General features: G+C 52.1%; 3 protein-coding genes across 4 annotated transcripts; 2 read left to right on the forward strand and 1 right to left on the reverse strand.

Moving 5' to 3' along the window:
• Positions 1-134: 134 nt before the first annotated feature.
• Positions 135-6,485, forward strand: CFB (complement factor B). Its single transcript, XM_047859814.1, has 18 exons — positions 135-303; positions 405-638; positions 1,044-1,229; positions 1,372-1,545; positions 1,789-1,890; positions 1,991-2,127; positions 2,426-2,564; positions 2,891-3,022; positions 3,577-3,678; positions 3,767-3,904; positions 4,382-4,479; positions 4,604-4,721; positions 4,970-5,123; positions 5,229-5,305; positions 5,502-5,614; positions 5,716-5,848; positions 5,929-5,978; positions 6,276-6,485. The coding sequence occupies exons 1-18, from the start codon at positions 240-242 to the stop codon at positions 6,429-6,431; spliced, it is 2,307 nt and encodes a 768-aa protein (XP_047715770.1). The 5' UTR covers positions 135-239; the 3' UTR covers positions 6,432-6,485.
• A 2-nt stretch (positions 6,486-6,487) lies between these two features.
• NELFE (negative elongation factor complex member E) lies at positions 6,488-12,492 on the reverse strand. Of its 2 annotated transcripts, none has more exons than XM_047859809.1 (11): positions 12,339-12,492; positions 11,830-11,912; positions 10,356-10,425; positions 10,107-10,252; positions 9,543-9,617; positions 9,383-9,420; positions 8,858-9,195; positions 8,594-8,738; positions 8,385-8,439; positions 8,035-8,137; positions 6,488-6,799 (listed from the first exon to the last, which is right to left on the reverse strand). In XM_047859809.1, the coding sequence occupies exons 2-11, from the start codon at positions 11,902-11,904 to the stop codon at positions 6,702-6,704; spliced, it is 1,143 nt and encodes a 380-aa protein (XP_047715765.1). In that variant the 5' UTR covers positions 11,905-11,912; positions 12,339-12,492; the 3' UTR covers positions 6,488-6,701. The 2 variants fall into 2 exon arrangements, with proteins under 2 accessions (XP_047715765.1, XP_047715766.1); XM_047859810.1 differs by lacking the exon at positions 12,339-12,492 and adding an exon at positions 12,012-12,321.
• Positions 12,493-12,577: 85 nt separating this feature from the next.
• SKIC2 (SKI2 subunit of superkiller complex) lies at positions 12,578-23,856 on the forward strand. Its single transcript, XM_047859793.1, has 28 exons — positions 12,578-12,659; positions 12,739-12,842; positions 13,457-13,566; positions 13,665-13,782; positions 13,870-13,984; positions 14,103-14,177; positions 14,461-14,514; positions 14,614-14,804; positions 14,983-15,111; positions 15,336-15,481; positions 16,050-16,196; positions 16,328-16,412; positions 16,602-16,708; positions 17,278-17,424; positions 17,502-17,598; positions 17,782-17,994; positions 18,077-18,187; positions 19,925-20,155; positions 20,866-21,003; positions 21,170-21,307; positions 21,452-21,556; positions 21,899-22,046; positions 22,142-22,268; positions 22,419-22,629; positions 22,785-22,895; positions 22,975-23,193; positions 23,386-23,526; positions 23,615-23,856. The coding sequence occupies exons 1-28, from the start codon at positions 12,638-12,640 to the stop codon at positions 23,813-23,815; spliced, it is 3,741 nt and encodes a 1,246-aa protein (XP_047715749.1). The 5' UTR covers positions 12,578-12,637; the 3' UTR covers positions 23,816-23,856.
• Positions 23,857-23,869: the final 13 nt, after the last annotated feature.

The following is a 23,869-nucleotide window of genomic DNA, read 5'->3' on the forward strand; positions in this document are numbered from 1 at the left end:
ACCTCAGTGGGGGCCCTCCCACCTGGACATTCCGGAAAGTGATGTGGGTAGGTGGGGTTAGCCACAGGTGCCAGAACACAGATTGCATAAAAGGCTGGAGGTTGTGGGGGGCAGGGGAAGGGTGTGCGACCAGGCCCAGGTCTGAAGTTTGTTTGGACATCAAGCCAGCAGACAGGCAGCACAAGCCGGGGTAGACCATCTTGTCCCCATACCTGGTTTCTCTCCTGCCTTCCATCGCTATGGGGAGCAGTCTCAGCCCCCAACTCTGCCTGGTATTCTTGGTGCTGGGCCTCTTGTCTGGAGGTAAGAGAGAGGGTCACCACTACCCCCCCCCCCACTTCCTGCTGCCCCCAGTATTCCTCCTTGGCCTTGGGAGGCTGGGCTTCATCAGCCTTTTTCTTTAGGTGGGAGCATACCACCATTGACTGTGGTTGGGTCCCAAGGCTCCTGCTCTCTGGAAGGAGTAGAGATCAAAGGTGGCTCCTTCAGGCTTCTCAAGGAGGGCCAGGCACTGGAGTATGTGTGTCCCTCTGGCTTCTACCCATACCCTGTGCAGATTCGTACCTGCAGATCCACAGGGTCCTGGAGCACCCTGCGGACCCAAGACCAAAAGATTGTCAAGACGGCAGAATGCAGAGGTTGGAGGGCAGTGAGGGTGGGTACGGGTCAATGGAGGGGTGGAACAGGTGGTGACCAGGGGCCAGACTAGCATACTATTAGAGTTGCATTGAGGCCAGGCAGGTTAGCAGGGGGAGGTGAGCAAACACAGGAGCTGTCTAGGGCTGAAGGAGGGAGTGAGGGAGGAGGAAGGGAGTGAATCTTCACTGAGCATCTACCCTGTGTCAGGCAACCCTGGCAGTAAAAAGAACACTCAGAAATTGGAAGCAAGGAGAAGCAGGAGTCATCATAGGTTGAGCGTTGATGCTGACTGTGGGACCAAGAAGGCACTGTTTCTCTGTGACAGGGTCCCTGAGACCAGGAGGGAAACTCTCAAGTGAAGCCCTTCCTTCTCAGTAACTTCTACTTGTCTCCCTCCCCCAAAGCAATTCGCTGCCCAAGACCACAGGGATTTGAGAATGGGGAATACTGGCCCCGGACCCCCTACTACAATTTGAGCGATGAGATCTCTTTCCGCTGCTACGATGGCTACACTCTCCGGGGCTCTGCCAATCGCACCTGCCAAGCAACTGGTCGGTGGGATGGACAAACAGCCATCTGCGATGATGGAGGTGAGAAGCGTCCCCTCCCCTGGTGATGGTGTCTTCTCCCTGACCATGTTCCAGCCTGAGGAACCAGCACAACTCTTGTGCTCTACCGTGCCATCTGGGCCTCAGGATTTGGCCCTCACCTCCATGTTTCATGCTTCTGCAGCGGGGTACTGCCCTAACCCGGGCATCCCCCTTGGCACAAGGAAGGTGGGCAACCACTATCGCCTTGAAGACAGAGTCACCTACTACTGCAACCGGGGTCTCACCCTTCGTGGCTCCCAGCAGCGAACATGCCAGGAAGGTGGCTCTTGGAGTGGAACAGAACCTTCCTGCCAAGGTGACTCTTGACCCATGCCCAGGGGTCAAATCCTGCTCTTTTATCCTCATATCCCTACACCAGTTCCCCCTAATGCAACCCAGCTCCTTCCTCACTTCTAAACCTGCCTGTAGAACTTCCTCCACTACTGAGCCCTTCCCATCCTGGAAACCCACCATCCCACCTCACTGGCCACTGTGTCTCTGACCCTCACACCCTTGCCAACACCCCCAGACATTTTACCTGATTTCTGACCTCTCCCAGACTCCTTTATGTATGACATCCCCGAAGAGGTAGCTGAAGCCTTCTTGTCTTCCCTGACGGAGACCATTGAAGGAGTAGATGCTGAGGATGGGCATAGCCCAGGTTTGGAGGCAGAGAGGGGAGGGAGGCAGGAAATTGGGGGAGGATGAAGGGCCAGGAGAACCATGCATGCTGGAGCCTGAATTTCTCTGGTGGCACCCAGGGGAACAACAGAAGAGGAAGATTATCCTGGACCCCTCGGGCTCCATGAACATCTATCTGGTGTTGGATGCATCAGATAGCATTGGGATCGGCAACTTCACAAGGGCCAAGAACTGTCTCAAAGACTTCATTGAGAAGGTGGGCCCCCTTCCCCACTGAATGTGAACTCACTGCCCAGCCAGGACTAGTTCCCTGATGTTTCCAGGCCCTCTGAGACACAAGGTCCCAGAAAACCTCTGGTCCTATTCTGTCCTCCTTCCCTTCCTTTTACTGGAAGCAGTTTCTTGACCTTTGACCCAATCATCCATCAGCCTCAGGGTGATCAGTCAGCCCTTGAGTCTCTGACTGTAACTTTCCCTGTCCCAGAAAAGCTGCTGACCTCTCCCAACCATAGTATTCTTTCAATGCCATGACCCGTTGCTCCCCTAACCCACAGGTGGCAAGTTATGGGGTGAAGCCAAAATATGGTCTAGTGACCTATGCTACAGTCCCCAAAATTTTGATCAGAGTGTCCGATGAAAACAGCAGCGATGCAGACTGGGTTACAAGGGCAATCGACAATATCAACTATGAAGGTCAGAGGTTAGGGAAGGGACTGGTGGGGAGTTCACTTTGGGGTCAGAGAAGTCAAAAGGTTCAGGGTTGTTGTGAGGAGGAGGTAGTGAGACCAAGTGGGAAGGCAGGGTGGACCACTTTGCAGTCTATGGTTGGACAGCAGGCTCATTGAGGAATATGGATTACTGGGAACTTGGGGGCTGAGAAGGTCACTTTGTGGTCAAAGGGAAGTCAGCGGGGTGACAACTCAAAAAACTGAAAAATGTGGTATCTCAGTTGTGATAGGCCTTGAATGTTCATAGATGACTTGGAAGACCAGGTAAGGTGAGATCTTCCTTTTTCACAGATCACAAGTTGAAGGCAGGCACTAACACCAAGAAGGCCCTCCAGGCAATTTACAACATGATGAGCTGGCCGGGGAACCAACCCCCTGAAGGCTGGAACCGCACCCGCCACGTCATCATTCTCATGACTGATGGTCAGAAGGGACCTTTTCCTGTCCCAGGCTTCCCACCCTTTCATACCAGTGTATGGCTGTTTGGTCCACATGTAACACTAGACTCATGGTTGGGGCTCTGAGCAGCACTGAGGGCCCCAACCATGTTGATCTTTCCTGTGACCCTTTACAAGGAGACACCCTTCTTAAGTCTCTCTGTCACTTCCATCCCCTTAACCTGCTTACCCAGGGGTACCTGGGTGGCGTGGTTGGTTGGGCTTCTGAATTTGGCTCAGGTCATGATCCTGCAGTTCGTGAGTTGGAGCCCGGTTGTCAGGCTTGGTGCTGATATCTCAGAGCCTATAGCCTGCTTCAGATTCTGTGTCTCCCTCTCTCTGCCCCTCCTCCACTCTCTCTCAAAAATGAATAAACATTAAAAAAATTTTTTAAATTAAAAAGCTGAAATTTTACCTTCAGCCATTAAAAACAAAAAACCAACCTGCTTACCCAGCCATGTGTCACTACTAGCCAATTTATCTTCCTTGACCCTCTTCTTTACTTGCCTCTCACCTTCACGGTCCCTGTCTCTTCTGCAGGCTTGCACAATATGGGTGGGGACCCAGTCTCTGTCATTCATGAGATCCGGAGCTTGCTGGACATTGGGAGGGATCGCAAAAACCTAAGGGAGGATTATCTGGGTGAGTTTTTGGCCTTGGACCCAGCACCTTGCTTTCTCAGCTCCTGCCCCCAGGGCTTGGACACTCACCCTCCCTCTTTCTCCCTCAGATGTCTATGTGTTTGGGGTTGGGCCTCTGGTGAACCAAGAGAACATCAATGCTTTGGCTTCCAAGAAGGATAAAGAACAACATGTGTTCAAAGTCAAGGACATGGAAGACCTGGAAGATGTTTTCAAACAAATGCTTGGTAGGAAGATACCAGGAGGGTATAAAGAGGTCAGGAAGTCCCCCAGGTATCCCAAGGTCACTCATACTTCCTCTCCTCCTGAAGCCTTGGCAGTCTGGGATGGCCTTCTCATTGCTCCTTCTCTACCTCAGTCACACTCTGGTCTCCTGGCACTATCCACTTCCTGATCTTAGAATCACCGAGTTCTGAACAACATTGGAGATCTTGTCAAGTCTCTCATTTCACAGATGTGCAAAGTGAGGCCAAGAGCAGCCCAGGCACAGCAAGCAAGCAAGCGTTGGGCCTGAAAACAGCCAGGTCTCCCAACTCTTAGTTCCAACTTCTTTTCACTATACTGCCACAGTTCCTTGCCCCCAATTTAAGGAAACAAATGCCCCTTTCTTTTCCTTATGGGCTTCTGCTCCTCATAGCTGTGTAGGCAGGCCTCCCCGAAAGGCCGAGCATGCCAGGTTTCAGCACATTCTCCTTTCTTGTTAGATGAAACCCGGACTCTGGGACTCTGTGGAATGGTTTGGGAGCACAAGAAAGGTAGTGATTACCACAAGCAACCGTGGCAGGCCAAGATCTCAGTCACTGTAAGCACAGCTTCCTGGTGGTGGGGACCTGTGGGAGGTGAGGTCAGGTGGAATGGGGGTAGGGGAAGGGCAAAATGTGGTGTTTGTGGAAGTTAAGCTTTCCCCCCTGCCATTCTGTTCCCAGCGCCCTTTGAAAGGACATGAGACCTGTATGGGGGCCGTGGTGTCTGAGTACTACGTGCTGACAGCAGCACACTGTTTCACGGTGGATGATCGGAATCATTCAATCAAGGTCAGCGTGGGTAAGGATGCAGTGAATCAATCCTGAGCTTCAGCTGTGCTCCCTGGGCAACACCTTCTACTTCCTCAGGAACCCACCCTTCCAACCCCCCCCCCCCCTCCCCTGGTCCTCAAAGCAACCCCGTCCCTTGCACACTGGGCTGCTTGGGGGCAGGGCAGAAGACTTGGGAGTTAGGAAGAATGTGGAGCCAGAAGCAGGAGGCTGCCCAGAGAAGTAGGATGTCCTGACATACCCACTCTCCTACCTTAGGAGGGATGAAGCAGGACTTGGAAATAGATAAAGTCCTATTTCACCCTAACTACGACATCAATGGGAAAAAAGCAGAAGGCATTCCTGAATTTTATGACTATGATGTGGCCCTTATCAGACTCAAGGAGAAGCTCAAGTATGGCCAGACTCTCAGGTGAGCCCTCTGAACCCCTGAGGAGAGAAGTCTGGGCAAATTGGGGCTACAGGCCTGGGGCAGGTCAAGTCTGCTGTCCCTGAGTTTCCCCATCTCCCTTAACAGGCCTATTTGTCTCCCCTGCACCCAGGGAACAAATCAAGCTTTGAGGCTTCCACTGTCAACCACCTGCCAGCAACAGAGTAAGACATTCAGGGAAAGTAGCACAAGGGAATGATGCCAAGAGACAAGTGGGGCATGACAGGGTGCTGCAGGAGCCAGCCTGGTCTCCAGCCCACAGAAAAGGGTTGAAGGACATTTGCTGAGTGACAAAGGCAATAGAGAGATGGTGGGGGGCAGAGAGAGTGCTAAAATGACCCCTACTGTCCATTTGTCCAGTGGAAGAGCTGCTCCCTGCAAAGGATGTCAAAGCTCTGTTTGTGTCAGAGTTGTCCAAAGATAGGAAGAAGTCGATGATTCGGAAGGAGGTCTACATCAAGAACGGGGAAAAGGTGAGGAATATGGGATCCTAAGCAGGTCCTCTAGGCCCCAATTCTTCCTAAGCATGCTCTGTTTATCACCCCTTTCTCCGTGCTTTATACCTCACCTACAGAAATCCAGCTGTGAGAGAGATGCTCAATATGCCCTAGGCTATGACAAAGTCAAGGACATCTCTAAAGTGGTCACCCCCAGGTTCCTTTGCACTGGAGGGGTGGATCCCTATACTGACCCCAACACTTGCAAAGGTAAGAGAAGGCTCTTTGGTTGTGCTACATGTTCCTAAAGCCCAAGAATTGTTTTCCCTACAGCCTCTCCTCTCCTGTAGGTGATTCTGGTGGTCCCCTGATTATTCATAAGAGGAGTCGCTTCATTCAAGTGAGTTTCCCCTCTCCTGTCTGTGGGGAGATGCCAAGTGGTCAGCATGGGCCCTAAAGCAGGAAAGTTCAACGCATGTGGCTGGAAAGGGAAGGACAGAGCCTGCCTCCTTACATCTACTTCTTGAAATGGCCAGGTTGGGGCAATGTCTGGCCTGTGTGCTAGAGAGCAGGACTGAGCTGGGTCCCCAGTCTAATTCTTCTAGGTCAACTCAGATGCACTTGGGAGTAGTTGAGCTTCCTGGGATTAGGAAGGAATTCTACCAGATGATTGGTGGCATCCCCTTGCCCTCTCCAGGTTGGTGTGATCAGCTGGGGTGTAGTGGATGTCTGCAAAGACCAGAGGCGGTGGCGGCAGGTACCTGCTCATGCCCGAGACTTTCACATCAACCTCTTCCAAGTGCTGCCCTGGCTCAGGGAGAAACTCAAAGAAGAGGATTTGGATTTTCTATAAGGGATTTCCTGCTGGAAAGGGGGATGAGATCAAATTAAAACAGCTGCGACAATACCTGTGTTCAAGATCCTTTTGGGGTAAGGGGGAGGGGAACGTGCACTGGCCATGTGTTACAACTGAGATAAAATCTAACAGCCGTTTTTAAAGGCTCAACCCCAATCCCAAGTGCTGAAAAACCAGAGGCTGAGGGAGATGTGTGAGCTTCCACCTCAGTGTTTTACTGAGACCAGTGTTGGCGCAGATGAGGCACACGGAATCCAGCTCCATTCCCTAGAAGCCATCCACAAGGTTCTCCTTGTAGACATCATCACTGTAGACAATCTGGGTCCTCTTGTCCCGGTGGCAACCCTTAGGGCTGTTCTGGACAGCTAGGGAGGGAGGAAAGGATTGGTTAAGGTCTGAAGCATTGCATCTGAGCACTGGTGAGGCCAGAGGCTCAGAGTCTGACCAGCTCACTCCTTGCCTTTGGCCCTTGGAAGCCCAATTTCAATGCTGCCCTCTGGTGGCCAGGCTGGCCTGTCCCCTTTGGCTCCCTTAGGCCAACCCATCCCCATGGCAAGGAGCACATGCTGTTATTGTGGCACATGCAGATACTGCAAGGAATGTTTTGTTCTTAGAACAGCTCCCAAAGGTAATCGTTGTGATAACTGAATGATGTTAACCCACCTCATCAAAATATTAAAAATTAGAAGATCTCTGTAGCCCTTTGTTGACATGTTAGTCATTTCTTGTTCCTTCTTTTAGTTTGGAGGGTCACTCTTGCTCTGAACGCCCCTTTCTGCCTAACTCCTTTGCCAGGAAAGCCAACAGGTATAGTGGGCTATTCACACTAAGAAATGCTACTAGCCTCAATAGGGGAGCTCATTCTGGGTGTGGCTTTGGCCTAAAACATTCTTCGAGCCTCAGGTTGTTCCTTCCCCTTCTTTTTTTCCTCCCTACATCGACATGTCCCTCTTGCATCTCATCTCGGAGGATTCTATCCCTGCCATTCTGGGACTACAGTCACTCACCCCACACCAGCTTCCGTTCTCTTGGATCTTTGTACCTTGACACTTCTATCACTACCCAGGTTCCATAGTTTGTGTTCTTTGGTTTTAATGGCCTCTGATGCTGCTCCCTGAATATCCCCCAGGCCCAGGCCTGCGTAATTTTTTTCTTCAAATTCAATCTTCCCTGAGATTACTACCATTTTGCAGCCACTCTGTGATACAGAGGACTGTGATCCATGTTTTCAGTCCTCACTTCACACACAAGTTCCAGATCTCTAATTTCAAATGCTTATTTTATAAAGCCAACTATACTCCATCTCAAAATAAACACGGTCATGTTCACTAACCTCACTCACTAACCTCACTCACTTCCACTTTCTTCCCTGTTCCAGTTATTACTGCTTCGGGAGTTGTTCTCAATCCTTCTCTCTCCTTCACACTAAGAAATCTTCCTCCATCTCTAACTGACAAGAGAGTCTGACAATTCTCATTCCCATGGCCTCCACACAGATCCAGACATCTATCAACTCTAGGGAATCCTGGGACATGCAGGGGAGCAAAGAGAGGAGGCGAGCTGTGGGAAACAGGATGAAAGAGGAAGAATCCATTCTTACCAAGGGAGCCCCAGACAGACTTGCCAGTGGCAGCGTCCAGCATGGGCTGTTTGCGGGCAATGCTGACTTTGAGCTGTACGGACTCCACCTGGGTCCCATTGAGCTGGGGAAGAAGAGGGGTGGAGGTAAAGGATGGGGGGGGGGGGGAACATTACAGACAAAGAAAAGGAGAATTTCCAAGAGTTGCCATCCTAGGAACAGACTAAGGATCTAAGAATACATTTCTTGTGTGGATAGAAAAAGACTTCCTCTATCAAGAGGAAATGATTTCCTCCTGGCTCCCAGTGTTTTAAAGAGAAAACATGAGGATGGCAGTAGGGATGGGAAGAACAGGTCTGGGAAGTCCCAACCTCAGCAACGGCCTGATCTGCTGATTCCATCTTTTCATAGGTGACGAAGGCACAGCTAGGATGAGAGAAAACAGGATCAGTAGAGGGCCTATGGGCTCTTGTGGACCCAACCAAACCCAGTGCTCATAGGCCACCGGAGATAGGCTGGTGTTCTCCCTCAAACCCAGGTCCTCCCAGGACTTATCATCCTGTCCCACTACCATCCTTACTTTCTGGGTGGGTCCATGGAGAGGTCAATGATGTTTCCAAAGGGAGAGAAGGCCCCACGGAGGAGGGTGGGTGTCATGTCCTCTCCATACACATAGAGAGTATTCCCCTTCCGAGGGGCCCTGCGTTCAGGGAACGAGTCCGACCCTGTGGGGTCAGGAGTCACAGTCACAACGTGCAACCCATCTCAGGCTCCACTTTAAGAGGCCACTTTAGTGGGACCTGCCTAAATCCTTTCACTTTTCCTACCAGCCCAGATCACTCACTGCGGAAAGGGCCCTCTCGTTCTCGATCACGGTCCCTGTCCCGATCGCGGTCCCTGTCCCGATCGCGGTCCCGTTCCCGATCTCGGTCTCGATCCCGTTCCCGATCTCGGTCTCTGTCTCGGTCTCGATCCCGTTCCCGATCTCGGTCTCTGTCTCGGTTCCGCTCACGACTGTGGTCCCGGCTGCGGCTTCGGGGAGGGGAGGCTGAGGAGCGGGCACCACCACGTTCTTCATAGCCCCAGTCAAAGCTTCGAGGAGGACCGTCACCAGCCCCTGGGCCCTCTGCCTCTTCCCCATCTGGCCCTAGTTCCCGAAGCCGATCACTGGAAGACACAAAACTGGGGAGAGGCAGACAGTGAGGATCAAAGGGGCCCTTTACTTCATCTTCCCAGACCCTGTGGAGACTCAACACTCCCTCTGCAGCCCCAGCTCCTTCCACTCCAGCCCTAAACCTCCCAAGGATCCAGGCAATTGACCTCCCCTACTCCCCCAGTTGGGACTCAGTCCTCTCTCTAGCTCTCTAACCTCTCATACAGAGATTTCCTCTGGGGCCGTCTGGATGACTGCAAAAGAAACCAAGGACAGTTAAGATGAGTCCTAGTTGATGGCATGTGGCCCCAAATATGTGGGTCTCTCATTTTCCTCATTCCCCAACCTCTCAGGGACAGAGAGTTGAGAACCATACCTCCTGCAGATCGTCGTCAGCAGATATGCTTCTCTGGAACGGCTGGAAAGTGGGGACTGGCCCCTTCTCAGGGTCCTGGGAAGGTCGTAGAGGTCTACTTCAATGTGAGAGCAGAAGGCTGCCTAACCATGGGACAGAAGGGATTCCTCTTCCCTCACCCTCTTCTTGGCTTTCCTCTGGCCTTTTATCCTCCCTTTTAATTCCTTTGCGCATTTCTTATTTGATTATGTGGTGTTTTTCATAAGCGACCTAATATATACATAGAGTATTTAGCTTATCTGTACATTTCTTGGACCTGCTGACATCTTCAACCTGTTCAACTTCTCAGAACAACAAGACCCAGGAGCTTGAATATGTGCCACAGAATGTATGAGATACGGAATTTGGAAGTCAGTCAGTGTCTTCACATTTTACAGATAAGAAACCAGAAACTTGGACTGGTACGACAATTTTCCCAGAACTGAATAGGCATTACTTTCCCCCTAAATGTTACCTCCACTCCAACTTGGAAGGACGCCCTCTGAAGTCAAGGGTCCCCTGAACAATCCTTCTGCTTGTGCTCACCTTTAACTTCCCCTCTAGGGTTCGAGAACGTTTGAAGCCCGAGTTCTTGGTCTCGGCCTTGATGGCACTGATGGCTCCTGACTTCACCAGCTGCTTTGCCTGCTCTGTTGCCGTGGCTGTGTCCACCACAGGCTGCTCTGACAGTGCTGGAGTGGTGAGGGAAGGAGGCATTATTTTGGCCACGCTCTGAGAGAGGTCAGCGCCATGTTGCCCATTTCCAGTCTATCCCCAGTTCCCCCCGTCACTCACAGCGTTTCACACCGCCTTGGCTGGCTGTGCTGCTACTACTTTGCTTCTTCAGAGCCAACAATGCCTTTTTCTGGGAATGAGAGCGAGAAGAGAGGGGTTGGTGAGGGCCAGTCCCTGGCTAGGTCCTCTCCCAAGGTCCCTGGACACTTCACTCCAGGGGACGCCTTTCTCAGAAAACAATGCAAATGGTGTCCCTGGAGTGGTGCACTGAGGCAGCCCTACCACTCACACATGATTCACTGGATCATCTACAATACCAGCGATACGTAACCTAGCCAAACCACTGTATCCAGAGGCTTTCCCAAGCCTCAGTTTTTGAAGTGGAAGAAAAGGAATTTGACCATGGACCAGAACCCTAAGATATGAGCTATAAGTAAGCACAAGCCTACATGCCTTTCTCAGGGGGCTTCATCCATTCATTCCCTGCATATTTAACAAGGACACGCCATTACTTTGTAACAGGGGTATGCAAGAGTATGAGACATTGTTCCTCCCCTTAAGTTTACAGTCTGAGAAATAAGACCATTAGACACAATTATCAAGAGCGATCGTAAGAGGCGCAAATTGTTTGTAGCTGAGAGCAAATAAGATTATCTGATGCCAAATGACTATTAAACTGGACCCTGGGTAGAAACTATGCAAAACAGATTGAAAGAAAAGGGCATTTTAGACAAAGAACACAGACTGGAAAAGATGTGGAAATAAGAAGGCTTTGGGAATGTATGTTTTGGGACTAGTGAATAGTTCTACCTGACTAGAAAGAGATGCCAAGGTAAGGCTGTGTTGTATAGACAATGGGAAACCACTGACAGGTTTTGAGAAAAAGAGAGACAGAGTTTTTTTGATTTCAGTGGTTCATTTTAATAAGAGTGAAGGAAGTCTGTCCAAAAACACACTGAGCAGCTTCTTGAGAAACCATTACAACAGACTACGTGAGCGTCAGCAAAAACTTGATCTACGGAATACGCGGGAAAAAATAAACAAAAGACATTACTTCAGAGTAAGAATCAAGAAGACTTGGCAAACGTTTGGCCATGCAAATAGTGGAGATGTCAGAGAGGAGATTTTGATTCCAAACACATGGGAAAACTGAATATAGTCAGTCCTATATGGAAGATCAACAAAAGGAACTAAGTTAGAATAGATAGAAAGATGATAGCTAGCTGCAACACTGGGAATCTGCAGGCCATCAGCAAGAGCTCGGATAGAATTGAAAAAACAACCTGGAGATTACCACCCCTGTGGTGGTACTAAAAGCCATGGAAAAGTTAGACAACTCGATGGCAGAATACACAGAAAAGAGAGAAGGAATACATCAAGACTTGGGAGGAGCCCCCTTGTGAGGCTTCGCGGAGAGGAGGTATGTCTCCAGGTATGAGCTGGAAGAACCCCCCATCCCTCACACTCACCCCAGGTGTTCTCAAGAGTGTAGAGTCTGTGAAAGGTTGGGCCACGCCCCCACACACTCCCTCACCTTTTTCTTGAGTTTGTTGAATTTCTTCTGCAGAGCCTCCTCCTCCTCGCTCAGTCCGGGGGGTATCACCAACATGGTGGCTCCTGGTTCAGGGGCAGGGCCCAAGACATCTTTCTCCACTGTCACCGCCCAGGGTTCACACGCCGTCCACACTGCACCCAACCACACCCTTCCAGGCCTACCTACTCCTGTCTTTTGCCTTTCCCTACCCCTGCCATCCAAGCCCCCGCTCGTCGGATTCAACCAGCATTCCCTCTTCTCTCCAGGAATCACGGCCACCAGCGCCTTGAGGGACCAAGTGGCCCGGGAAGGGAGAAGCACCCCTTCCGTCGCCAAGACGATGGCATCAGACACCCCCTACCCCCGCTGGGGTTAGTATGGCAACCGCGGGTTCCAAACGGTACAGGAGGCAGTGGAACCCCCGCAGCGCTCTCAGAGCAACGAAAAGGGGAAGAAGAGAGAAGGAGCTCGTTAAAAAGGGGCGAAGGGTGAGAAGGAGAACACCTTACCTGAGGGGGCGGTAACCGGGGTCCCACGGTCTCGGGCGGCGCCCGCGCGGGCAACGGAGAGCTGGCTCAGAGCGATGACGTCGCGAGGGGTGGAGAACGCGGTAACCAAGACGGCTCAAGGCTACACACTTCCGCCCGGCACTTCCCCGGCTCAGGTCAGCCTCTCGGTAGCGCTCATTCCCACCCCGGCGGGGGTGTGTGACGGAAGTCGCCTCCACTTCCGCCCGCTTTGGGGCGGGGCTTACCCCTAGGATTCTCGTTGCACTTCCGGTCTGCCCTGCAGCTGCTTGGGCTCCAAGATGATGGAGACGGAGCGACTTGGTGAGGGGGAGGGGGTGGAAAGAACGAGTGTTAAGGGGGGGTGGCCCTTGACCTTTGACCTCTGACCTTCCCTCTGTAGTGCTGCCTCCTCCAGATCCCTTGGATCTGCCCCTTCGGCCTGTGGAGCTGGGATGCACAGGGCACTGGGAGCTGCTGAATGTGCCTGGGGCTCCAGAGAGCACAGTGAGTGACTTTTGACCCTAACCTTTGACCCACTTTGAGCTTAAAACCTCCTCCACCATCCTTACTGTTGGACCCTAGCATAACCTCATTCTCCTGTCTCTGGATTCCTGTCATCTGGGCCTGCCTTGTGCTGGACAGACCCCAGCCCAGTGGATTGTGCTTCCAAATGTGTTTTTTCTTTTTGGAGTCACCTGTCTCCAAGCACCAGGGCACTTTGTTGGTGGCTAGGCTTTGAGGCCCTGACTCTCATCCTTAGTCCTGGGCCCCCTTTTCCTAAAACTAGTGGTTCTCAAATTTAAGTGTACATCATAATTAGTGGGGATGGGGGATTTTTAAAAATACAAATTCTTAAGTGCAGCCCCAGAGATTGTGGAATGATTGTATTTCATGTTGTATCGTACTGTTTTAGTAACCACTGCTCCAGGTAAATCAGTAGCAGGTAGTTTGCCCTGTAAAGCAAGATAATCTTTGGAAAACATTGCTTCAGCTTGACAGTCCTAGTTGGTCTAGAATGTCTACCATTTCTGGTTTCAACACAAATCACATCACTTTCTTTTTTGTCTATGTCTTCTGTTCTCTCCTTACCTAATGCCTTTCGTCTTGTCCTTTACCAGCTTCCCCACGGCCTCCCTCCCTGTGCCCCCGATCTGCAGCAGGAAACAGAGCAGTTGTTTTTATCATCTCCAGCCTGGTTGCCTCTGCATGGTGTGGAGCACTCAGCCCGGTGAGGGGTCTGGAGGGGCCTGGACTAGGGAGATGGCCCCTGAAGGAAACTGGGAGAGGAGAGAAAGAAGACCTGAAAAGTGTTTTCATTTTCTGCAGAAAATGGCAGAGGAAGATGGATCCCTGGTCCCTCCTGGCCACACTGGGGGCCCCTGTCCCCTCAGACCTTCAGGCCCAAAGACACCCAACCACAGGCCAGATACTGGGCTACAAAGAGGTAAGAGGTCAGGGGCCGTAAGAAGCAGAGTTGGGAAAGGGTCCGAGGCAAGCTCAGCCTCACTGGGGCTGTGGTCTCTTGCCTCAGGTCCTGCTGGAGAATACAAACCTATCGGCCACCACCTCCTTGTCTCTTCGCCGGCCCCCAGGGCCCGTCTCCCAGTCCCTGTGGGGGAATCCAACACAATACCCTTTCTGGCCAGGTGACTTGTGGAAAATGGGGTGGTAGGAGAGGGTGCCCTCAGTCTCCAGGAAAGGGTTCCCCACCCATCTCGTATCACCCCCACCCCATGAATCCCTGTTTGTGTACCCTCTCCCCAGGTGGAATGGATGAGCCTACCATAACAGATCTGAGCACTCGGGAGGAGGCTGAGGAAGAGATAGACTTTGAGAAAGGTGAGGCGGTGCCAGGATGGACCCTTGGGAGTAGGGCTGTGAGTCAGCCCTGAGGAAGAGGGGCCCAAGCCTATCAGTGGGCCACTGTTAGTCCTCTGTGCCCTTGAGAAAATTAGGGAAAGGCACCCTTGTCATAACAGTCTTTACTGTCATCTGTTGGAAAGATGGCAAAGAACCCCATTTTCAATGTCTCTGCTGTGAATGGCATCCTGTAGCATTAGGTATCGTATGACTTGTATGACTCTGTGCACTAATGCTGATTCTCTTTGTCCTTGTTTTTCAGATCTTCTTACTGTCCCACCTGGCTTCAAGAAAGGTGTGGACTTTGCACCGAAGGGTGAGTTTTAGTTTTGAGGTGGAGTGTAGGAGTGATGGCCTTCTCCAGTGGAACAGAGATGGACATGACCAGGTTTCACTTTTTGCCTTTGCTCCTCAGATCACCCGGCTCCAGCTCCCGGCTTGCTCAGCCTCAGCCGTTTGCTGGAACCTCTGGATTTGGGGGGGGGCGATGAGGATGAGAGTGAGACAGTGGGCCAGCCAGGAATTCCCAGAGGAGACACTGTTTCAGCACCCCCCTGCAGTGCTTCCCTGGCCCGAGCAAGCAGCTTGGAGGACCTAGTGTTGAAGGTTGGTGGTTTTGGGCAGTTGAGGCAGGAAAGAAGAGGCCTTACTGGGGGGCTGGGGGTGGGGGTGGGGCGGCTGGCTTGGTTGGGTCTAAGAGGAAAACCGGAGCATCTTTGGGGAGGAGTGGTAACAGAGAGCTCTCTGACTGTATCTTTATCACCTCTACCCCTGGCTTTTCCAGGAAGCATCCACAGCTGAATCCCCCCCAGAGCCCCCCAAACCCCTGCCTCAGGAGCAGTGGGCTATTCCTGTGGATGTCACCTCCCCTGTTGGTGATTTCTACCGCCTCATTCCCCAGCCTGCTTTCCAGGTAGTGTGGCCCAGTCCTCACGTGCTCCCCTACCTCCTCCCCGCTGCTCCCTTCATCTCCTCTCCCCACAGAGGCCAGATACCTTCTAGCTTAGTCTTGGGCCTCACTCCCAGCCTTGCTTCGCTCTGGCATGCCAGAGCCACCTTGCATGCCCCTAGAACTGGAGGCAGGAGGGCCCCTTTCCCTTTTCCGGCCTGGCCCCCATCTATTTTTCTCTCCCACAGTGGGCATTTGAGCCGGATGTGTTTCAGAAACAGGCCATCTTGCACTTGGAGCGGCATGACTCTGTCTTTGTAGCAGCTCACACATCTGCGGGGAAGACGGTTGTGGCTGAATATGCCATTGCCCTTGCCCAGAAACACATGACACGGTATAAGTCCCTTCCCCAGCCTCTTCCTTCACCAGCTGGCCCTGTGTTCTCCTGCACCCTTTCTAAGTGTCATCTCTTCCCCACCGCTACCTCATCCTTCAGATGGGAGGTTTGGGGAAAGACTGAGATAGGGCCAGGAGTGGAGTGGGAAGGTGTGGCGGGGAGAGCAGTTAGAAGACCTGCGTGGGGTGCCTGGATAGCTCAGTTGGGTAAGCATCCAACTTGGGCTCAGGTCATGATCTCATGGTTCGTGGGTTTGAGCCCCACATCGGGCTGACAGTGCAGAGCCTGTTTGGGATTCTCTGTCTCCCTCTCTCTCTCTGTCCCTCCCCTGTTCGCACTCTGTCTCCCTCAAAGATAAATAAATAAATGTTTAAAAAAAAAAAAAAAAAAAGAGACCTGGGTCAGCTTAGGAAGAGTTTTTGTGGGGTCGTGTCATGAAGGAGAATGTGAGGCCAGTTCAGGGGGGGAAGGGAGGCACCTGGGTTCTGGCATGCTTCTGTGGGGGCTTGGGGTGGAAGGGCAGTGCTGACCAGGAGGTGGTGCTGACTTCATGCCCTCTTCCCAGCACCATCTACACTTCGCCCATCAAGGCCCTGAGCAACCAGAAGTTCCGAGACTTTCGAAACACTTTCGGAGATGTGGGGCTGCTCACTGGGGACGTACAGCTGCACCCGGAGGCCTCCTGCCTCATTATGACGACAGAGATCCTTCGGTGAGAGATAGGCACTTAACACGGGTGGATTTTTGGTCAGGAAGGTTAGGCTGCTCTGGACAGCACGTTGACTGAGAACAGGGTGGAGACAGGAGTCACTGGGGAATCAGCCTTTGGCCTCTTCTCCCCAGCTCCATGCTGTACAGCGGTTCAGATGTCATCCGGGACCTAGAGTGGGTCATCTTTGATGAGGTTCACTACATCAACGATGCTGAGGTAAGAGGCCTGGGGGCCCCACACCCCAGTAGTCCTCTCCTGTGGGTCTAGATCGCACATCCTGGTGCGCACACCTTTGTGGACCTTAACTGCCTTCTTTGCCCTCAAATGTAACCCTGGGCGCTTCCCCAGGGGCAGAAGGGCAGTCCCCTCTGAGCTGACAGTGACCGGTCTTCTCTCTCTGCCCAGCGTGGGGTTGTGTGGGAGGAAGTGCTTATCATGCTCCCTGACCATGTCTCCATCATCCTTCTGAGTGCTACCGTCCCCAATGCCCTTGAGTTCGCTGACTGGATCGGGTGAGATGCGTGCCCTGGGATGCTTGGATGAAGGGGGCTGCAGCATTCCTTGGTTAGGGGTGGGGTGAAGACTGCCACCGCAAGGAGAGTGTCTTGGGGGTGGAGAGGAGGGAGGGTTGGGGCTGGGGCACGTGTCTGACTCAGGCGACTGCAGGACCCCACTTGGACCCAGATCATTTTGTGTCTTGGGAGATGGGATGATGGGGCCACCTTCCAGTCTGGCTCTCAGAAAAAACTGGGTGAAGCTTGGGGTGCCTGGGTGGTTCAGTCGGTTAAGCGTCTGACTTTGGCTCAGGTCATAATCTCATGGTTTGTGGATTGATCCCCATGTCGGGCTCTGTGCTGACAGCTCAGAGCCTGGAGCCTGCTTCAGATTCTGTGTCTCCCTCTGTCTCTGGCTCTCCCTTGCTCCTGCTCTGTCTCACTCTCTCTTTCAAAAATAAACAAACATTAAAAAAAACTAAAAAAAAAAAAAAAAAAGACTGGGTGAAGCTGGAGGGGGAAGGTGGTGGGGATGTGGGTTACTTCTTGCACTCTTGCCACTGACCTGCTCATTTCTACCCATTCAGGCGACTGAAACGGCGCCAGATCTATGTGATCAGCACTGTTGCCCGTCCCGTACCCCTGGAGCATTATCTCTTCACGGGGAACAGCCCCAAGACCCAGGGGGAGCTCTTTCTGTTGCTGGACTCCCGAGGTGCCTTCCACACAAAAGGGTAAGCTGGTGATGGGGCAGAGTCAGGGCTGAGTCCGCCGGGTGTGACTGTGATCAGTGACCCTCCCTGTGCGCCAGGTACTATGCAGCTGTGGAGGCCAAGAAGGAGCGGATGAGCAAACATGCCCAGACCTTTGGGGCCAAACAGCCCACGCATCAGGGGGGGCCTGCACAGGTGAGAACCGGTAGGCTTTGTGCCTGCTGCCCCCTGTTTCTCCATTCTTCCCTCATTCCCCAGAGGTTTGGACTTGAGCTTTGAGTACCATCTGACTTGATACTGCTTTACCTCCCCTCCCCTCACTTTGGCCCCGACTGGTTCAGGGACTCAACCTTTGCCGCTTTCTGCCCCCTTCCCCAGGACCGCGGTGTGTACCTATCCCTCCTGGCCTCCCTCCGCACCCGTGCGCAGCTGCCTGTGGTCGTGTTCACCTTCTCGCGGGGTCGCTGTGATGAGCAAGCCTCGGGCCTCACCTCCCTGGACCTCACCACAAGTTCAGAGAAGAGTGAAATTCACCTCTTCCTGCAGCGCTGCCTTGCTCGCCTCCGTGGCTCTGACCGCCAGCTGCCCCAGGTGTGGATGGGGGTCTTGAAGACTGATGGGGATAGGATTCTCCACCACCCTATCCCTGATCATGGACCTTGGCTCCCTGCAGGTCCTGCACATGTCTGAGCTCCTGCACCGTGGCCTGGGTGTGCACCACAGTGGCATCCTGCCCATTCTTAAGGAGATCGTGGAGATGCTTTTCAGTCGAGGCCTGGTCAAGGTACACACACTGGTAAAAGAGGGACTCTTCAGAGCACTCGTTGCTCCCTTATGGGTTGCCCAGAGGGTGGAGGGGCAGGGCTCAGATAGGACCGTGCGGTGGTTAAGAGCTTGGGCTCTAGGTCCAGATTGCCTGGGTGTGCATCCCGGCTTCTCTACTTACTCACCGTGTGACCCCAGGCAGATTACTTAACCGTCCCGAACTTTAGCTTTGCTATCTTAAAATGGAGATGCACAGAATAGGTACAGGTGGTATTCAGAAGGGAAACCCAAAAAGTTAGCAAGCATACAAAAAGTTACTAGTCATCAGAAAAATGCAAATTAAAATAGTCATGAGAAATGACGTTATAGCTACTAGACTGGTAAAATTTAGGAAACTGGCTGAGGCCAAGTGTTGCCAAAGATGTAGGAGACTAGAGGATTATGGGAACTCTTATATAGGTGTAGCCTGTCTGGAGTGCACCCTGGCATTCATGAGGCAAAAATATGTACAATGTACTCTTTGATCCTAAATTCCATGTCTGGATATATACTGTGAAGAAGTTCTCACCCTAGTCTCTGAGGGAACATGTCCTCTCTCCTTTGTTGGCTGTACTCTTGTGGTAGGGTGCTGGCGGTACCAAGGTACCCTTCACTGGGAGAGCAGGGAGGTCACTGTATGAGATGCATGCCACGGTGCTCTGCAGGAGCTGGAAACAATGGATTAGGTATAACCACAGGAATGGGGATGGGCATTGAAAACACTATGTGGAGAAATTAGCTAATTAATTAATTAATTAATTATTTTTGTTTAGAGTGTAGTTGACACACAATGTTTCATTAGTTTCAGGTGTACAACATGGTAATTCATTGTCTGTTTATAAAATAAACATAAGTTTATGTTTTATGCTGTATTCACCACAGTTGTAGCTGCCGTCTGTCACCATACACCACTACCAGGATATAATTGACTGTATTCCTTATGCTGTGCGTTTTATGCCTGTGACTTACTCATTCCTTGACTGGAAGCCTGTATCTCCCACTTTCCTTCACCCATTTTGTCCATTTCTTCTGGCAATCATCAGTTTGTTCTCTATATTTATAGGTCTGATTCTGCTGTTTGTTTTTTATTCATTTGTTTTGTTTTTTAGATTCCACATGAGTGAGATCATATGGTATTTGTCTTCTTCACTCTTATTTCACTTAGCATACATTCTGCCCTATTTGTCTGTCCATGTTGTCACACATGGCAAGATCTCATCCTTTTTTATGGTTACATAATACTCTAACATACACACTGCATCTTCCTTATCCATTCACGTATTGATGAATACTTGGGTTGCTTCCATATCTTAGCTATTGTAAATAATGCTGAAATAAACATAGGGGTATATATATCTTTTTGAATTAGGGTATAATGGCCTTTAACACAAGTCATGAATTATATGCACCCAAAACAAGATACAATCTGGAAGAATACATTCACACAAAAAGATACTCTAAATACATTGGGATGATTGACGGTGGGGAGATGGGAATTGGATATGGGGGTTATAAGAAAAGAACTAGGTAGCCAGATAGACAAAGTGAAAATGATAGTACTTGCTCTATAGTTTTGCTCTGAGAGTTATTAAATGAGATCCTGTGAGTTAACTGGGACCATGCCTGGTGCTACTCAGCCTTGGCTACAGAGTAAGGTACACTTGGCCAGGGCTGGGTGTCTGTGTGGAGCCCCTTTACTGATCTTCTCCCATCCCAGGTCTTGTTTGCCACGGAGACCTTTGCCATGGGTGTTAATATGCCTGCTCGAACAGTGGTGTTTGACTCTATGCGGAAACACGATGGCTCCACCTTCCGGGATCTGCTACCTGGAGAGTATGTGCAGATGGCAGGTCGGGCAGGCCGGAGGGGCCTGGACCCCACTGGCACTGTCATCCTGCTCTGCAAGGGCCGTGTGCCTGAGATGGCAGACCTGCACCGCATGATGATGGTGAGTCAGGGCAGTATGAGGCTGAGCTGGGAGGGCCCCAGCTCTGGGGACCTGCTGGATTCTCTCTTCCAACCCTCTTCCCCTCTCTCTTCTTTCTACAGTTGACCCTTGAACAGTGTAGGGTTAGGGGGTACTGACCTCCTGCACAGTCAGATATCCACATACAACTTTTGGCTCCCGAAAAACTTTACTGCTAATAGCCTATACTGTTGGCTGGAAGCCTTACCAATAACAGACAGATGATGAACACCTATTCGTATATGTGTTATTTGCTGCATTCTTATAATAAAGCTAGCGATAAAACGTTGTGAAGAAAATTATAGGAGAGAGAAAATACTTAACAGAACTGGACAGTATTTATTGAAAAAAATACACGTGTAGGTAGACCCCTATTGTTCAAGGGTCAACTGTACTTTTTTCTTTTGCCTGGGAGAAACCAAGGTCAGAGCAAGCAAATCCAAGGATTAGACTGAATCTCACCCCTTGTGGTCTTTTGTCATTGTGAAGACAGAACTAGGTAAAACCTTTGAGGGTCTATTTATTTAGTTTTGTTCCCTTATTTCGCAGAGGAGGTGAGTAAGCAGTTTGTCTAGGGTCCCATGGTCACAGCATGGGGACTAGATCTGCTACGAGCAGAGCCAATCCCCAGAGGGCTGGCTGGGGGGCAGCAGGTCCCACGCCAATCTCACTGCTTCTCTGATGTGGCTCAGGGAAAGCCATCGCAGCTGCAATCTCAGTTCCGCCTCACATACACCATGATCCTGAACCTGCTGCGGGTGGACGCCCTCAGGGTGGAAGACATGATGAAGAGGAGCTTCTCCGAGTTTCCATCCCGCAAGGACAGCAAGGTGAGGAGGTTGGGATGACCAGTATACCCGGCAGCATGTTGGGACAAGGGAAGCCAGGCTGAGAGGTGGATATCTAGAGACCACCTAGAAGGTGGGATGAAGGTGGGGAGCGTGGCGTCCTGGGCCTGGAGACTCTCCTTTCATACCTTGCCACACTTCCACCCAGGCCCATGAACAGGCTCTAGCTGAAATGACCAAGAGACTAGGGACCTTAGAGGAACCCGATACGACTGGCCAACTGGTTGACCTGCCTGAGTATTACAGCTGGGGGGAGGAACTGACAGAGACCCGGAGCCTGATCCAGGTGAATGAGTGTTGTGGGGGTGATGGAGGAAGGGAGGAAGAGAATGCCACACACTGGGTGCTCCTGAACCTAGTCCCAACCTATTCTCAGTGTCCCTGTGATGCTTCCTTCATTATCCCTTTTGTGCATGTCCCCACTCTTCAGCGACGCATCATGGAGTCTGTGAATGGGCTGAAATCTCTCTCAGCAGGAAGGGTGGTGGTTGTGAAGAATCAGGAGTATCATAACACATTGGGTGTTATCCTGCAGGTGAGGGCAATGAAAATTTAGACCCCAGAGGGAGGGAGCCACATCTCCCATCTTCCTTACTTGGTGGGGGCAATTGTAGTCACAGCAGTGCACTCATTTTCCCCTCCTGCCCTCCTTTCTCTCCCATTGCCACCACTTCATGCCTACCTCCTTGTCCTCCCTGCCCCCACTACCCTCCTCCCTCCCCTCCTGAAGACTGTTCAGATTGACTTGGCTACCAGTCCAACCCAGAGATGGGCTCTGCAGTTGCTCTGTGGTCCCTGCCTGAGGGTGGGGACCTGGTCTCTATCTTTGATGTCCACTCCTCACATTGCCCTGGCCTGGCCTCCCCACCTACCCTAGGTCTCCTCAAATTCCACCAGCAGGGTGTTTACAACCCTGATCTTGTGTGATAAGCCTGTGTCTGAGGACCCACAGGAGAGGGCACCAGCCACCCCAGATGTGCCCTACCCAGATGACCTTGTGGGATTCAAGCTGTTCCTGCCTGAAGGTGAGCATGGGGCAGATGTCCGGGTTCCTGACAGCAGTGTAGGCAGGATGTTTGGGTCCACGGCAAGGGCTGACCCTGCTCTTCCCTTTTCACAGGGCCCTGTGACCACACAGTGGCCAAGCTCCAGCCAGGAGACATGGCTGCCATCACCACCAAGGTGCTCCGGGTGAATGGGGAGAAGATCTTGGAGGACTTCAGCAAGAGGCAGCAACCAAAATTCAAGTCAGAGATGACTGGGGAGATCCTTTTCCTGGGGAGGGGACCGTGTAATGGAGTGTAGGGATGGGTGGTTGGGGTGTCTCCCCAGCCAGAGAAGACTTCTCTGGAAAGGAACACTTTGCCCTAGGTCTTAAGACCTTGCTCCTTCCTCAGGAAGGATCCTCCCATTGCGGCTGTGACCACTGCTGTCCAGGAACTGCTGCGTTTGGCTCAGGCCTACCCAGCGGGACCCCCTACCCTTGACCCTGTCAATGACCTGCAGCTCAAGGATGTGTCAGTGGTTGAGGGAGGGCTCCGGGCCCGGAAGCTGGAGGAGCTGATCTGGGGGGCTCAGTGTGTGCACAGTCCCCGTTTCTCTGCCCAGGTAGGGTCCTGCATGCCAGCTCCCAAGCTCAGAGGGGGAATTTTCCCTTCTGTTCTCCTCTAGACCAGCCACCCCATCTCTGCCCTTGTCCTCAGTGCCTTCCTGCCTTGGGGCAAGGGGAAGACTAACATGCTTCTGCTGCTGGCTTTCTGCAGTACCTGAAGCTGCAGGAGCGAATGCAGATACAGAAGGAGATGGAGCGACTACGTTTCCTGCTGTCAGATCAGTCACTGTTGCTGCTCCCAGAGTATCACCAGCGAGTAGAGGTGGGAGGGGCAGGGGTGGGGGCAGGGGGCTAGTGACAGAGAAGAGAACAGGCTCCCAACACCTACCATCTTTCTTCAGGTGCTCCGAACCCTGGGTTATGTAGACGAGGCAGGCACCGTGAAGCTGGCAGGGCGGGTGGCTTGTGCCATGAGCAGTCACGAGCTGCTTCTCACTGAGCTCATGTTTGACAACGCTCTGAGTGCCCTGCGGCCAGAAGAGATTGCAGCCCTGCTCTCTGGCCTGGTCTGCCAGAGCCCTGGGGACCCTGGGGACCAGCTCCCAAGCACCCTCAAACAGGTATGGGACACCCACCCCACTTTCTCTCCCTTGGCTGTGGCATTCCCAATCCCCACCCCCAAGTATTCCCCAGGTGAACCCTCCAGCCCTGTTAAGTGCCTCAAAGAGCTGGAATGGCTTCTTCCTTGATCTGGAGCTCCGCACTCCTAAAGAAGGAAGGCAGGGTCTGAGCTTCTCCTTGGCCATCTGCAGGGAGTGGAACGTGTCCGGGCTGTGGCCAAGCGGATTGGTGAGGTCCAGGTGGCCTGTGGCCTGAACCAGACCGTGGAGGAATTTGTCGGGGAGCTGAATTTTGGGCTGGTAGAGGTGGTGTACGAGTGGGCCCGGGGCATGGTGAGTAACTGGGGCTTTGTGGCTGGCTGGCTAGGGGAGAGGCTACCCAGGCCTAACACACTCAGTCCTCACCCTGCTTCCCCCACAGCCCTTCTCTGAGTTGGCAGGGCTGTCAGGGACTCCTGAGGGCCTGGTGGTCCGTTGCATCCAGCGCTTGGCCGAGATGTGTCGCTCGCTGAGGGGGGCGGCCCGCCTGGTAGGAGAACCTGTGCTAGGTGCCAAGATGGAGACGGCAGCTACTTTGCTGCGGAGGGACATCGTCTTTGCGGCCAGCCTATACACTCAGTGAGTGGCCTGTGTAAAAATGTAGTAATAAAACAGCAAACCACCTGTGTGTACTTCA

This window comes from Prionailurus viverrinus, chromosome B2 (genome assembly GCF_022837055.1).
Source record: "Prionailurus viverrinus isolate Anna chromosome B2, UM_Priviv_1.0, whole genome shotgun sequence".
Classification (NCBI taxonomy): Eukaryota; Metazoa; Chordata; class Mammalia; order Carnivora; family Felidae; genus Prionailurus; species Prionailurus viverrinus.

Coding starts and splice junctions, on each gene's coding strand:
- CFB (XM_047859814.1), top strand. CDS start 240: ATGGGGAGCAGTCTCAGCCCCCAACTCTGCCTGGTATTCTTGGTGCTG. Junction 3,905..4,381: donor TGTTTTCAAACAAATGCTTG/GTAGGAAGATAC, acceptor CTTTCTTGTTAG/ATGAAACCCGGACTCTGGGA. Junction 5,615..5,715: donor ACATCAAGAACGGGGAAAAG/GTGAGGAATATG, acceptor CCTCACCTACAG/AAATCCAGCTGTGAGAGAGA.
- NELFE (XM_047859809.1), bottom strand. CDS start 11,904: ATGTTGGTGATACCCCCCGGACTGAGCGAGGAGGAGGAGGCTCTGCAG. Junction 10,253..10,355: donor CCAAGGCGGTGTGAAACGCT/GTGAGTGACGGG, acceptor TCACCACTCCAG/CACTGTCAGAGCAGCCTGTG. Junction 8,739..8,857: donor ACGAGAGGGCCCTTTCCGCA/GTGAGTGATCTG, acceptor CTGACCCCACAG/GGTCGGACTCGTTCCCTGAA.
- SKIC2 (XM_047859793.1), top strand. CDS start 12,638: ATGATGGAGACGGAGCGACTTG. Junction 21,004..21,169: donor CATCCCGCAAGGACAGCAAG/GTGAGGAGGTTG, acceptor ACTTCCACCCAG/GCCCATGAACAGGCTCTAGC. Junction 23,194..23,385: donor TCCCAAGCACCCTCAAACAG/GTATGGGACACC, acceptor GGCCATCTGCAG/GGAGTGGAACGTGTCCGGGC.